The sequence below is a fragment of the Enhydra lutris genome, unplaced genomic scaffold (assembly GCF_002288905.1).
Source record: "Enhydra lutris kenyoni isolate GAN:26980312 unplaced genomic scaffold, ASM228890v2 scaffoldscaffold92, whole genome shotgun sequence".
NCBI classification, from domain to species: Eukaryota; Metazoa; Chordata; class Mammalia; order Carnivora; family Mustelidae; genus Enhydra; species Enhydra lutris.
Genome location: NW_019154176.1, coordinates 85614 through 100959, shown reverse-complemented (window position 1 = coordinate 100959; position 15346 = coordinate 85614). Strand labels below are relative to the sequence as shown.

The 15346-nt window shown below is 39.3% G+C and overlaps 2 protein-coding genes across 2 annotated transcripts in view; both read right to left on the bottom strand.

Moving 5' to 3' along the window:
• LOC111162483 (adhesion G protein-coupled receptor E2-like) overlaps nt 1-15346 on the bottom strand; it is a 211067-nt gene that overhangs the window by 116414 nt on the left and 79307 nt on the right. The gene's annotated exons all lie outside the window — the stretch shown is intronic.
• Nucleotides 4370-5296, bottom strand: LOC111162408 (olfactory receptor 7A17-like). The gene has a single exon (XM_022526818.1). It carries the CDS (start codon nt 5294-5296, stop codon nt 4370-4372), a length of 927 nt encoding a protein of 308 aa, XP_022382526.1.

Genomic DNA, 15346 nt, shown 5'->3' with positions numbered 1-15346 from the left:
GAAGATTAATTGACCATAAAGTTGAGGGTCCATATCTGCGCTCTCTACTCTGTTCCACTGGTGTATGTGTCTGTTTTTATGCCAGTGCCATGCTGTCTTGGTGATCACAGCTTTGTAGTAAAGCTTGAAATCAGGCAATGTGATACACCCAGTTTTATTTTTGTTTTTCAACATTTCCTTAGTGATTCGGGGTCTCTTCTGGTTCCATACAAATTTTAGGATTATTCGCTCCAGCTCTTTGAAGAATACCGGTGGAATTTTGATCAGAATGGCATAAAAAGTGTAGATTGCTCTAGGCAGTAGAGATATTTTAACAAAGTTTATTCTTCCGATCCAAGAGCATGGAATGGTCTTCCATCTTTTTGTGTCTTCTTCAATTTCTTTCATGAGTGTTCTGTAGTTCCTCAAGTACAGATCCTTTACCTCTTTGGTTAGGTTTATTCCCAGGTATCTTATGGTTCTTGGTGCTATAGTAAATGGAATCGATTCTCTAATTTCCCTTTCTGTATTTTCCTTGTTAGTGTATAAGAAAGCCACTGATTTCTGTATGTTGACTTTGTATCCTGCCACGTTACTGAATTGCTGTATGAGTTATAGTAGTTTGGGGGTGGAGTCTTTTGGGTTTTCCAGATAAAGTATTATGTGATCTGCGAAGAGAGACCATTTGACTTCTTCATTGCCAATTTGGATACTTTTTATTTCTCTTTGTTGTCTGAATGCTGTTGCTAGGACTTCTTATACTATGTTGAACAAGAGTGGTGAGAGTGGGCATCCTTGTCATATTCCTGATCTCAGCGGGAAGTCTGTGAGCTTTTTCCTATTGAGGATGATATTTGCTTTGGGTCTTTCCGAGTCTCTTCAATAAATGGTGCTGGGAAAATTGGACAGCTATATGTAGAAGAATGAAACTTTAAAACTTGAAAAATTTGGACAGCTATATGTAGAAGAATGAAACTTGATCATCTCTTACAGTGCACACAAAGATAAACTCGAAATGGATAAAAGACCTCAACGTGAGACAGGAATCCATCAGAATCCTAGAGGAGAACATAGGCAGTAACCTCTTCGATATCAGCCACAGCAACTTCTTTCAACATGTATCTCCAAAGGCCAAGGAAAGAAATGTGAAAATGAACTTCTGGGACTTCATCAAGATCAAAAGCTTCTGCACATCAAAGGAAACAGTCAACAAAACAAAGAGGCAACCCACGGAATGGGAGAAGATATTTGCAAATGACAGTACAGACAAAAGGTTGATATCCAGGATCTATAAAGAACTCCTCAAACTCAACCCACACAAAACAGATAATCATGTCAAAAAATGGGTAGAAGATATGAACAGACCCTTCTCCAAAGAAGACATACAAATGGCTATCAGACACATGAAAAAATGTTCATCATCACTAGCCATCAGGGAGATTCAAATTAAAACCACATTGAAATACCATCCTACACCAGTTAGAATGGCCAAAATTAGCAAGACAGGAAGCAACATGTGTTGGAGATGATGTGGAGAAAGGGGAACCCTCTTACACTGTTGGTGGGAATGCAAATTGGTGCAGCCACTTTGGAGAACAGTGTGGAGATTCCTCAAGAAATTAAAAATAGAGCTTCCTTATGACCCTGCAATTGCACTACTGGGTATTTACCTGAAAGATACAGATGTAGTGAAAGGAAGGGCCATCTGTACCCCATGTTTTTAGTAACAATGGCCATGGTCGCCAAACTGTGGAAAGCACCAAGATGCCCTTCAATGGACGAATGGATAAGGAATATGTGGTCCATCTCCATAATACTATGGAGTATTATGCCTCCATCAGAAAGGATGAATACCCAACTTTTGTAGCAACATGACAGGACTGGAAGAGATTATGCTGAGTAAAATAAGTCAAGCAGAGAGGGTCAATTATCATATGGTTTTACTTATTGTGGAGCATAAGAGATAACATGGAGGACAAGGGGAGATGGAGAGGAGAAGGGAGTTGAGGGAAATTGGAAGGGGAGGTGAACCATGAGAGACTATGGACCCTGAAAAACAACCTGAGGGTTTTGAAGGGGCGGAGGCTGGGAGGTTGGGGGAGCCAGGTGGTGGGTATTAAGGAGGGCATGTATTGCATGGAGCACTGGGTGTGGTGTAAAAACAATGAATTCTGTTACGCTGTAAAGAAAAAAAATCTCAAAAAAAGAAGTTCAGAAATAAAAAAAAATAGGGGAAAAGAAAAAGAAATATTTTGTGCAGTAATAAAATTGTTTTCTTTGTGTTTTGAAATTTTGCTTTGTCATATATATGGTCATTCTGACACTAAGAACATAGCATGTTGATCTGTTTATTCAAATTTGTTCTACCATGTAGACTCCACTAGGAGAGATATATTTGCTAATCAGTGCTTGCTAGGGGCTATGGTAGGCTTTGTGGACTTGAGCTGACTCACAGAGTAAAAGCGGGAGACCAGGCATGAAACAAGGTATCATGTTTATTGAGTAAATGTCTGACATTAAGTTTTTGATTTCTGAAGCATCCATTTCAAAGACAACCATGGTGAATAAACACATTGTTTGGTGGGACACAATTACCAGATAAGTACTCAGGCTTCCCCAGCCATGAAATACCTCTTCAGTAAGCCCTGGTAACCTCCATACTGTCACATGAGTGACCCTGCTATCCCCTTCAGCACCCAATTTCTACTCATTTAAATTCTCTGATAAATCCTGAACTCAACAATCCCCTAAACATTCTGACCATGGGCTCTAATAAAGGCAGATCCTCAGGGGAGCTCAATTTCTCCATTCTTCTCAATGCATCTCCCCTCCTCTGAAATCTCTCAGAAAGGACTTTGAGCAATCCCTGTGCCCTTCAGGACCTGTGAGTAATACACCTGGTTTTTGGTTCCTTAGTCCTTTTTTTCCCCCCAATGTTCCAAGATTCATCATTTATTCATCACACCCAGTGCTCCATGCAATGTGTGCCCTCCTTAATACCCACCACCAGACTCTCCCATCTCCCACTCCCCTCCCCTCCAAAACCCTCAGTTTGTTTCTCAGACTCCACAGTCTCTTGTGCTTCATCTCCCCCTCCAATTTACTCCAACTCACTTTTCCTTTCCTTCTCCTAATGTCCTCCATGTTTTTCCTTATGCTCCACAAGTAAGTGAAACCATATGATAATTTACTTTCTCTGCTTGATTTATTTCACTCAGCATAATCTCCTTCAGTCCCATCCATTTTGATACAAAAGTTGGGTATTCATCCTTACTTACGGTTTTATTAGAGTTCTCTGATGGGTGTTGCTGAGGTATGTCTTAAAATCTCAATAAAAACCCATGGCCAGTGCAGCCATAGCAGAGAGGTTGGCCATGGGAGCATCTGTGGGAGTGTACACAAGCACAGGTGCAGGGGAGTGCCAGAGTTTTCCTAGCCTGAGACATACTGTCAGTAGCCCAAGATGTAAACAGAATAGTTTAGAGTCCACATAATGAAGAAAAGGAGTGAAGCTAATGATGTAAAAAGATTGGCAGACTGTAGGTGAAAACTGGGCTTTTGTATTTTCATCTACAATAAAGTCATGTGAAGGGCTTAGTGGCCTAATGTACCTTCTTCCATATGAGGTATACAACTCATGATTATTCTTTGGGAAATCTAGGGAAAATTTATTTGGCATGATATAAGTCACTTGGAATGAAAGTATTTTTAAGAAATCCAATCTGCCCCATGTAAGATACAGAAATTTCCAAACATTTGTTTTCCAAGATTGGGGAAAGCATTAGGAATATATGAAAAGGGACAAAGAGGAAACTGTGTATATCAGACAGAGTAGAAGCTTAATAAAGTGAGTTACTTAAATGTGAATACCTAACTTTTGTAGCAACATGGACGGAACTGGAAGAGATTATGCTGAGTGAAATAAGTCAAGCAGAGAGTCATTTATCATGTGGTTTCACTTATTTGTGGGGCATAACAAATAGCGTGGAGGACAAGGGGAGTTAGAGAGGAGAAGGGAGTTGAGGAAAATTGGAAGGGGAGGTGAATCATGAGAGACTATGGACTCTGAAAAACAATCTGAGGGTTTTGAAGGGGTGGGGGGTGGGAGGTTGGGGGAACCAGGTGGTGGGTATTAGAGAGGGCATGGATTGCATGGAGCACTGGGTGTGGTGCAAAAACAAGGAATACTGTTATGCTGAAAATAAAAAAATAAAAATAAAAAAATGTGTAGAGAAGTTGAATTCAAACAAATGGAATTTCCAGAAAATAAATGGAAGGAGCAGATTCTATTTCCACAGGCTGGTCAATGAATAGCAGCAGTTCCAGCTCTGAGACTGTGAGCCCTGAAATTATGGGTGCTTCTTCAGTCACAGGACCATTGGCTCTTATGTTACTGGAACCCAGTGATTCTTTTTAGAGCCCTCTTTATTTCTCTGTTCCTCAGGATGTAGATAAAGGGGTTCAGCATGGATGTGAACACTGTGTACATCACCGAAGCCACCACACTTGTATGGGAGCTCTGGGTAGCAGCAGAGCTAAGATACACTCCTAGGCTTGTACAATAAAATAAGGAGACAACTGAGAGGTGAGATGCACAGGTGGAAAATGCTTTATATTTGCCGTGATCTGATGATATTCTACATATGAAGGAAATAATCTTAGAGTAAGTGTAAAGGATCCCAGTCATGGGAACACCCGCCAGCAGCACAATTACAAAATACATCACCATGTCATTAAGAAAGGTGTCAGAACAGGCAAGATGGATCATCTGATTGAGTTCACAGAAAAAGTGGGGTATTTCCACCTCTGTACAGAAGGACAGCTGAAACAGCATTGAGCTCTGTAATGAGGAATTCAGAACACTGATGACCCAGGACACCAGAACCAGCAGTCTACAGAGCTGGGGGTTCATGATGACTGTATAGTGCAGGGCATGACAGATGGCCACAAACCGGTCATAGGCCATCACCATCAGGAGTAAATTGTCCAGGCATCCAAACACAATGAAAAAAAATATCTGGCTGAAGCAGCCTTCATAAGTTATGACTTTGCTCTGAGTATGGATGTTCCATAGCATCTTAGGAATGGTGGTGGAGGTGAAACAGATGTCCACAAAGGACAGGTTGGCCAAGAAGAAGTACATGGGGGTGTGGAGGTGGGAGTCAAAATGGACAACCAGGATGATGAGCAGGTTTCCAAACACAGTGATCATGTACATGGAGAGGAAAAGCCCAAAGATGAGCAGCTGCACTCCTGGTTCCTCTGATAAGCCCAGAAGAATAAATCCTGAAATCCATGTATCATTTCCCGATTCCATGTGGTGTAGTTGGCTACCAGAAAGAAAGAAAAATAACATAATAATTTTCAACAAATGGACTTCATTTATTTATTTATTACATTTTTTTCATTTTTAGGTTTTTAAAAAATTTATTTTATGTTTTCAGTGTTCCAAGATTCATTGTTTATGCACCATATCCAGAGCTCCATACAATACATGCTCTCCTTAATAGCCACCACCAGGGTCTCCCAACTCCCCATCCCCCTCCCCTCCAAAACCCTCAGCTTGTTTCTTTCTCAGAGTCCACAGTCTCTCATGCTTCGTCTACCCCTCCAATTTCCCCCAAACCCCTCTCTCCTTCACCTAATGTCCTCCATGTTATTCTTTATGCTCCACAAGTAAGTGAAACCGTACGATAATTGACTCTCTCTGCTTGGTTTATTTCCCTCAGCATAATCTCTTTCAATCCTGTCCATGTTGATACAAAAATTGGGTATGCATCTTCTGATGGAGGCATAATACTGCATTGTATATATGGACCATATCTTTTTTATCCATTTTTAGTTTTTTTTAATTCCAGTTAGTTAACAGAAAATGTAATATTAGGTTCAGGTTCATCATAAAGTGATTCAATACATCCATAAAACACCTGGTGCTCAGTACAAGTGCCCTCCTCAATCCCCATCACCTATTTTCCCCCATCCTCCACCATCTTTCCTCTGGTAACCAGGGGTGTGTCTCTCTGATTAAGAGTCCATTTATTGATTTTCCTCTCTCTTTCTTTTTCCCTTTGCTTATTAGTTTTGTTTCTTAAATTCCACGTATGACTGAAATCATGTGCTCTTTGTCTTTCCCTGACTGATTTATTTCACTTAGCATGATACTCTCTAGATCCATTGGTGTCATTGCAAATGGCAAAATTTCATTCTCTTTTAGGCTGACTACTATATATACAACTTCTTCTTTTCCATTCCTCTCTCCGTGGACACTTGGATACTTCCATAATTTGGCTATTATAGATACTGCTGCTTTAAATACCGGGGTGCATGAATCCCTTTTGAATTAGTATTTTTGTATTCTTTGGGTAAATACCTAGCAGTGCAAATTCTGGATCATAAGGTTGTTCTATTTTTAACTTTCTGAGGAAATCCCATACTGTTTTCCAGAGCTCCGACAACATTTTACATTTCTACCAACAGTGCAAGAGGGTTCCTCTTTTCCACTTCCTCTGCAACACCTGTTGTTTCCTGTGTTGTTAATTTCAGCTGTTGCAACAGGTATGAGGTGATATGTCATTGCAATTTTGATTTTTGTTTCCCTGATGATGAGATATTTTGAGCATCTTTTCATGAGTCTGTTGTCCATCTGTATGTCTTTGGAAAACTGTCTATTCATTTTTTCTGCACATTTCTTAACCGGTTATTTGTGCTTCAGTTGTTAAGTTTCAAAACTTCTCTATAGATTCTGCATATTAACCCTTAATCAGCTATGTCATTTGCAAATATCTTCTCTTATTCTCTAGGTTGCACTACTTGGTATATACCCAAAGGATACAAAAATACTAATTCAAAGGAATACATGCACTTTGGTGTTTCTAGCAGTATTATCAACTATAACTAAACTGTGGAGAGAGCCCAAATGTCCACCATCTGGTGAATGGATAAAGAAGATGGGGCACAATATGTACCCCAATGTTTATAGCAGCAATGGCCACGGTCGCCAAACTGTGGAAAGAACCAAGATGCCCTTCAACGGACGAATGGATAAGGAAGATGTGGTCCATATACACTATGGAGTATTATGCCTCCATCAGAAAGGATGAATACCCAACTTTTGTAGTAACATGGACAGGACTGGAAGAGATTATGCTGAGTGAAATAAGTCAAGCAGAGAAAGTCAATTATCATATGGTTTCATTTATTTGTGGAGCATAACAAATAGTATGGAGGACAAGGGGAGATGGAGAGGAGAAGGCAGTTGGGGGAAATTGGAAGGGGAGGTGAACCATGAGAGACTATGGACTCTGAAAAACAATCTGAGGGTTTTGAAGGGGCAGGGAATGGGAGGTTGGGGGATCCAGGTGGTGGGTATTGGAGAGGGCATGGATTGCATGGAGCACTGGGGGTGGTGCAAAAATAATGAATACTGTTACGCTGAAAAAATAAAAAATTAAAAAAAAAGAAGATGGGGCACACATATATATATATATATATATACAATGGAATAATACTCATCCACCAAGAGGAATGAAATCTTGCCATTTACAATGACCTGGATGGAGTTAGAGAGTATTATTGTAAGTGAAATAACTCAGTCAGAGAAAGACAAGTACTATATGATTTCACTTGTGTGTGGAATTTAAGAAACAAAGAAAATGAACATAGGGGAAAAAGGAGAGGAAAATCAGGAATAAGATCCTTAACTATAGAGAACAAACAGGGTTATTGGAGAGATGTGGGTTTCGGGGGTGGGTGAAATAGTTGATGGTGATGAAGAGCACCTGTGGTTCTGAGCACCAAGATGTTGTACAGAAGTATTGAATCACTCAGTTCTATATCTGATACTAATATTGCACTGTATTCTTACTAACTGGAATTTAATAAAAACATGGAGAACAAAGAAATGTCTATAGAATCCAATGATGAAGAAAGAAGATAGAGAAAAAAAATAAAATCATTTACCATGTCAGATGGTGACAGGTGGTGCTATGGAGGAAAAAATAATCAGCATAAAAAGGAGTATATGGGAAGAGTGCTAAGTTTTAATAGGAGTTCAGGAAGATCCACAAAGAAGGTGGCATTTTAACAGGGGTTTCCAGAAAGACAAAGCATGAGGCAGGAGGATATCTAGGAGACGTGTGTGTCAGCAGAGAAAACAGAGCAAAGACCCTGCAGAAGGCACTTACTTCACATATGCAAATATCAAAATGAAGTCAATGTGTGAGAGAATGAGCAAGAGGGAGAGTGATGACAGGTGGTGGCTGAGAATGTTGAGGAAGGAGATGGCTTTCCTGCCAGAGGGAATACTTCCTTCACACGATGTTCTTTGCATTTTATTAATTGTGTTTCAAAGAGTTCTGGGAATGGAGATAGATCCCTTCCTTATCTCCATCTGTTGGTTAACATTATGGCATTTAAGAGTCACATACTGCAGTATACAAACTCAGTTATCATTGCCCTGATGATTGTTTAAGCCCCACAACACACACACACACACACACACACACACACACACACACACACACACGACTCACACACAGATGCACAAAGTGCATTCTGACCTCCTGGCACTGTGTTACTATCATGCTTTTCTCACCCCGGGCACAATAATGTTGAAAGAAATGGTACAAGGCAAGCTGTCAACATCAGATTACCGTTACCCTGAAGAATGTGTAAATAGTACATAAATTCTAGTTAATAAGCCTCTGAAGGACATGGAAACATGAACTCCATTTTAATACAATAATCTTGTGTCCTGTACTTACAGAACATAAAAAAGCAATTCCAGAAATACAGAGAGGAAAGAAATGGCCACAAGGGGGAAAAGAAATCTAATAAGTTCAGGGAGTCCCTGAGAGACTGTGATGAGCAGAAATCTTCCCTGGTTCTGGCAGCATTCCAGCCCCGGGTCATATCCCCTGATGCTCAGAATAATTAACAACGAAGGAAAAAAGTGCATCCAAACAAGAAAAGAGTTGTGTTTTTATGATGTCAAAATATTTTACTCTAGAAAAATGTGCAAAAGGAATAAACCTGCAATTTAGAACAGAATATACACAATGTAGGACAGTAACGGGGATTTTTTTTTGTCATTATACATATTTTTTTTTCAATTTTTTAAAATTTTTTAATTTTTATTTTTTATAAACATATAATATATTTTTATCCCCAGGGGTACAGGTCTGTGAATCGCCAGGTTTACACACTTCACAGCACTCACCATAGCACATACCCTCCCTAATGTCCATAACCCCATCCTCCCAACCCCCCTCCCCCCATCAACCCTCAATTTGTTTTGTGAGATTAAGAGTTACTTATGGTTTGTCTCCCTCCCAATCCCATCTTGTTTCATTTACTCTTCTCCTACCCCCTTAACCCCCCATGTTGCATCCCCTCTCCCTCATATCAGGGAGATCATATGATAGTTGTCTTTCTCCAATTGACTGATTTCGCTAAGCATGATGCCCTCTAGTTCCATCCACATCATCGCAAATGGCAAGATTTCATTTCTTTTGATGGCTGCATAGTATTCCATTGTGTATATATACCACATCTTCTTTATCCATTCATATGTTGATGGACATCTAGGTTCTTTCCATAGTTTGGCTATTGTGGACATTGTTGCTATAAACATTCGGGTGCACGTGCCCCTTCGGATCACTACGTTTGTATCTTTAGCGTAAATACCCAGTAGTGAAATTGCTGGGTCATAGGGTAGTTCTATTTTCAACATTTTGAGGAACCTCCATGCTGTTTTCCAGAGTGGTTGCACCAGCTTGCATTCCCACCAACAGTGTAGGAGGGTTCCCCTTTCTCCGCATCCTCGCCAGCATCTGTCATTTCCTGACTTGTTCATTTTAGCCATTCTGACTGGTGTGAGGTGATATCTCATTGTGGTTTTGATTTGTATTTCCCTGATGCCGAGTGATATGGAGCACTTTTTCATGTGTCTGTTGGCCATCTGGATGTCTTCTTTGCAGAAATGTCTGTTCATGTCTTCTGCCCATTTCTTGATTGGATTATTTGTTCTTTGGGTGTTGAGTTTGCTAAGTTCTTTATAGATTTTGGACACTAGCCCTTTATCTGATATGTCATTTGCAAATATCTTCTCCCATTCTGTCAGTTGTCTTTTGGTTTTGTTAACTGTTTCCTTTGCTGTGCAAAAGCTTTTGATCTTGATGAAATCCCAATAGTTCATTTTTGCCCTTGCTTCTCTTGCCTTTGCTGATGTTCCTAAGAAGATGTTGCTGTGGCTGAGGTCGAAGAGGTTGCTGCCTTTGTTCTCTTCAAGGATTTTGATGGATTCCTTTCTCACATTGAGGTCCTTCATCCATTTTGAGTCTATTTTCATGTGTGGTGTAAGGAAATGGTCCAATTTCATTTTTCTGCATGTGGCTGTCCAATTTTCCCAACACCATTTATTGAAGCAGCTGTCTTTTTTCCATTGGACATTCTTTCCTGCTTTGTTGAAGATTAGCTGATCATAGAGTTGAGGGTCTATTTCTGGGCTCTCTATTCTGTTCCATTGACCTATGTGTCTGTTTTTGAGCCAGTACCATGCTGTCTTGATGATGACAGCTTTGTAATAGAGCTTGAAGTCCGGAATTGTGATGCCACCGACTTTGGCTTTCTTTTTCAATATTCCTTTGGCTATTCGAGGTCTTTTCTGGTTCCATATAAATTTTAGGATTATTTGTTCCATTTCTTTTCAAAGTATAGGGATAGAAGGCACATACCTCAATATTATCAAAGCCATCTATGAAAAACCCACTGCAAATATCATTCTCAATGGAGAAAAACTGAAAGCTTTTCCTCTAAGTTCAGGAACACGGCAGGGATGTCCATTATCACCACTGCTATTCAACATAATACTGGATGTCCTAGCCTCAGCAATCAGACAACAAAGGAAATTAAAGGCATCCAAATTGGCAAAGAAGAAGTCAAACTATCACTCTTCACAGATGATATGATACTATATGTGGAAAATCCAAAAGACTCCACTCCAAAACTGCTAGAACTTGTACAGGAATTCAGTAAAGTGTCAGGATATAAAATCAATGCACAGAAATCAGTTGCATTTCTCTACACCAACAACAAGACAGAAGAAAGAGAAATTAAGGAGTCAATCCCATTTACAATTGCACCCAAAACTATAAGTTACCTAGGAATAAACCTAACCAAAGAGGCTAAGAATCTATACACAGAAAACTATAAAGTACTCATGAAAGAAATTGAGGAAGACACAAAGAAATGGAAAAATGTTCCATGCTCCTGGATGGGAAGAATAAATATTGTGAAAATGTCTATGCTACCTAAAGCAATCTACACATTTAATGCAATTCCTATCAAAGTACCATCCATTTTTTTCAAAGTAATGGGGATTTTAAAAGATGAAATAATAAAAGACAGTTAACTTTTGGAACCTGAAAACCAAGTTTTGAATGTCAGATCTACCACATATAAGCTCTTTGAACTTGGGAGAGACAACCAATACATTCCAAATTGAATGTCCTTACTCAAATAGTGGGGATAGCAGTATCCATCCTCCTAGGGTGGCAGACATCATTAGTCAGTATATGTAAAGAGCTTACCATATAGTTCTTTCTTGAAAGTAAATGCGTGATTATCACACCAGTAAAGAGATTTGGCTGAATTTTTTTCTTCCACCTCACAAATGTCACCATTGTTTCAACAACCCTTGGTAATGAAGTATTGCAAAGTGAAGCGAGTTAGCATACCCCTTTTTGTATATTAAATACAATTTTTATGTGAATACTCACCTTGATTGAGATGCTGAGAAATGGATGTAAATATAGAACTGCTGTTGCAAAGAAATAGCTGCCTGCATGGGTCTGGGGCTTTCTATAAATACAGAACGTACTCAAAACCACCACATGGTAAAAAGTTCACAGCTCACATCTCCAATCCTAATACTCTGTTTTCCTGCTCCACTTACCTGCAAACTCCTTGGATATATTCTAATTTCATTGTAACAACTTTAGGTCTTCTATTCCCTTTCTCTGTCTCATCCAACTGGTCTTCCATTCTAATCACATATTGTCAACAATGTCTGTATTGCTGAGTCCAATGAACACTTCTCTTTTCAACACACTACATAAATAATTATAAATGAGTCTACCTTATAAATGAGTCCTAGGTGACCTCAGGCAAAACTTATTCGACTCCTTTCTCTCCAACCTTTTCCTGAAATACCTGCTGAGCTCTCAGACTCAACTGGATGTTGTCTATAAGATGAAAGTCTCTATGTGAAGGCCCCAATTTCTCCCCGGATGGCTGATGATGGAGATCAAAGTTCTGTTTCCAGAAGAGATAACAGGAAGCAGTGAAGCATGGGTCCCCCAGCCAGACTTAGGAACCCAAAAGCAACAACCATGTCCTGGTGAGTCCAAGGATTCTCTTGCTTAAGTTCTATAGCAGAGGAGATATTTACAGCTCCCTGTGTCTGATCATTAGGCACTGTTTCCATTGTTACTTCCACCACAGAACACTTCATTCTCAGTGGGCCACTGATGTGGACATAAAGGAAACATTCCCTGCTGAGACTCTGTTCCAAGGAGGCCATATTAGAAGTCAGGTGAATTCAGTTTTGTAGTCCTCATTCTCGTGAACTTGCCTGCCTTCTGGAGATCTAAACTCCTTGCACATGCCTTTAACCTTGAAATGATATTGAATTGTTTTAGTTGAGGGTTTACTTTACCAGTTATAGCTTTGGGGTGATGTTAATAAACAAGCCATGTGTTCCTTTTCATGTGTGGTTTTGAATGAAAAGTCTAAGTATTCACCCTGGAGTCTGAAATAAATTCTGTGTTTGATTCTTCAAAATGAAGGTTCCTAAGTGGACAGAAAATATACCTCTAAAAAAGACTTTCAGTAGGCAGAATAATGTCCCCAAAATATTTCCACATCTTAATCTACAGACTCTGTGGATATGTCTTTTGTCATGGCAAGGGAGAATTGAAGTTGCAAATGGTATTAACATTAATAGTCAGCTGACCCTAAGATAAAGTTATTCTGATTACCCAGGTGGACTCAATAGATTACAAAGGCAATAGACATGTGGAAGTGGGAGACAGAAACCTTAGGGTTAGAGAAAGATTTTGAGGTGCTATGTTGCTGGCTTTGAAGATAAAGGGAAGACACATGAGCCAGAGAGTACAGGTGGCTCTACAGCTGGGATAAGCAAGAAAACATATTCACCCCCAAACCTCCAGACTGAACACTCTTCTGCAGACAGTGATTTTAGCCCAGGGAGACCTATTTCAGACTTGTGACCTCCAGAACTATGAGAAAATAAATTGATTTTTTTTAAGGCAGCACCATGATAATTTGTTACAACCACAACAAAAATCGAATCCAGATATTTATCCAATAACACTTTGTTCAAGGGCAATGAATTTTGCCTTGGCTCTTATTCATTTATATTATCTTGTATAAGGATATTTGGTATTGAGATCCCAGTTTAAGTAGAAGAAGAAATCTGAAGTCACTTTGGAGTTGTTCAACCCCAATAGCTGGTACAGAAAAAAAATCTTCCATGCCATGAATCATACTCACTTACAGGAATTAAGATAGAAAAATTGAATCATTAGGGCCACTTGTTCTCTGTTAAATCTTTGTGTCCAAATTTTTACATAGTTTTACTTTCACATTAATCCAAAATTTCATTATTTTTATTCTTATCCTATCTTAGTTTCTCTAAAGTTTGCTTGTGATATGAAAGATATCCTAATAATGAATCTCTGTGTGTGTATATGAGTGCCAGTGTTTATTTGAAAGAAACATGTATAAACACACACACACACACACACACACACACACACACACACACACACATCATGCGCCTCCACATTGAATATTTTGATTTCAGCAAAGGCAGTCCTAAGAGAGAAATATATTGTGATGTAGGCTTTTCTCAAGAAACAAGAAAAGTCTGAAATACAAGACGTAACATTACACCTGATGGAGGTGGAAAAAAAAATCACAACAAATAAAACCTATATTCAGTAGCAGAAGAAAAATATGAAGGATTAGAGCTGAAATCAATGATACATAAATCAAAGAAATATTAGAACAGATTGATGAAACTAGGAATTGGTTCTTTGAAAGAATTAATAAGATCAATAAAACCCTAGCCAGATTGATCAAAAGGAAAAAAAGAAAGCACCCAAACAAGTAAATCATGAATGCATACAAAGGGCCAACAGATACATGAAAAAAAGTGTTCAACATCACTTGGCATTGGGGAAATACAAATCAAAACCACAATGAGATACTACCTCACACCAGTCAGAATGGCTAAAATTAACAAGTCAGGAAACAACGAATGTCAGTGAGGATGAGGAGAAAGGGGAATGTGGAATTATTCTTAGAAAATATATTGTAAGCCCTAAGGGGTGATTGTGGAAGCAGCTGAAATGTCAGCAGTGTTCCTGTTTTTGGGCTATTGAATGCAATGGCCTGGCAGGAGCAGGATCCCTCAATCCCCAGAGCCCAGGCATAGATTAAGAGCTATTAAGGATTGTAATCCTCAGTACTCCCTTCCTGCATTTGGCAACTGCTAGCCCAAATATCCTGCTCCTCCCTTATCCCTTGGTTGACTCCCTGAGTGCCTACACATTGGACAGAGTCCTGACCTGCTTTACGGGTTCAAGATATTTACTATCCATTTGTACTTCTTTCCCATGCTTTGAAGTATCTCTCCTTGCTTTTCAGATAAAAAAACAAAATAAAAGCTCTGCACAGGATTCAGCTGCTGGTGCTCTCCCTTGCAGAGGCAGCCCTCCACAGCCACTCAGATTGGTGTCTGAGAAATTTATTTCAGTGCATGATGACAGGGGAATCCTCTTACACCTTTGGTGGGAATGTAAGCTGGTATAGCAACTCTGGAGACAGTTTGGAGGTTTCTCAAGAAGTTAAATATAGAGGTACCCTATGACCCAGCAATTGCACCACTAGGTATTTACCCAAATGATACAAGTGTGATCTGAAAGGACACCTGCACCACAATGTTTGCAGCAACATTATCCACAATAGTGAATCTATGGAAAGATCACAGATGTCCATCGAAAGATGAGTGGTTAAAGAAGATGTGAGATTGTATATATATAGCCATCAAAAGGGATGACATCTTACCATTTACATCAACATAGTTGGAACTGGAGGGTATTATGCTAAGCAAAATAAATTAATCAGAGAAAGACAATTATCATATGCTCTCAGTGATATGAGGAACTTGAGAAATAAGACAGAAGATCATAGGGGAAGGGAGGGAAAATGAAACAAGATGAAAGCAAGGAGGGAGACAAACTATAAAACTCTTAATCTCAGGAAACAAACTGAGGGTTGCTGT

Excerpts from the sequence above, each read along its gene's own strand:
- LOC111162408 (XM_022526818.1), bottom strand. The coding sequence starts at position 5,296 with ATGGAATCGGGAAATGATACATGGATTTCAGGATTTATTCTTCTGGGC.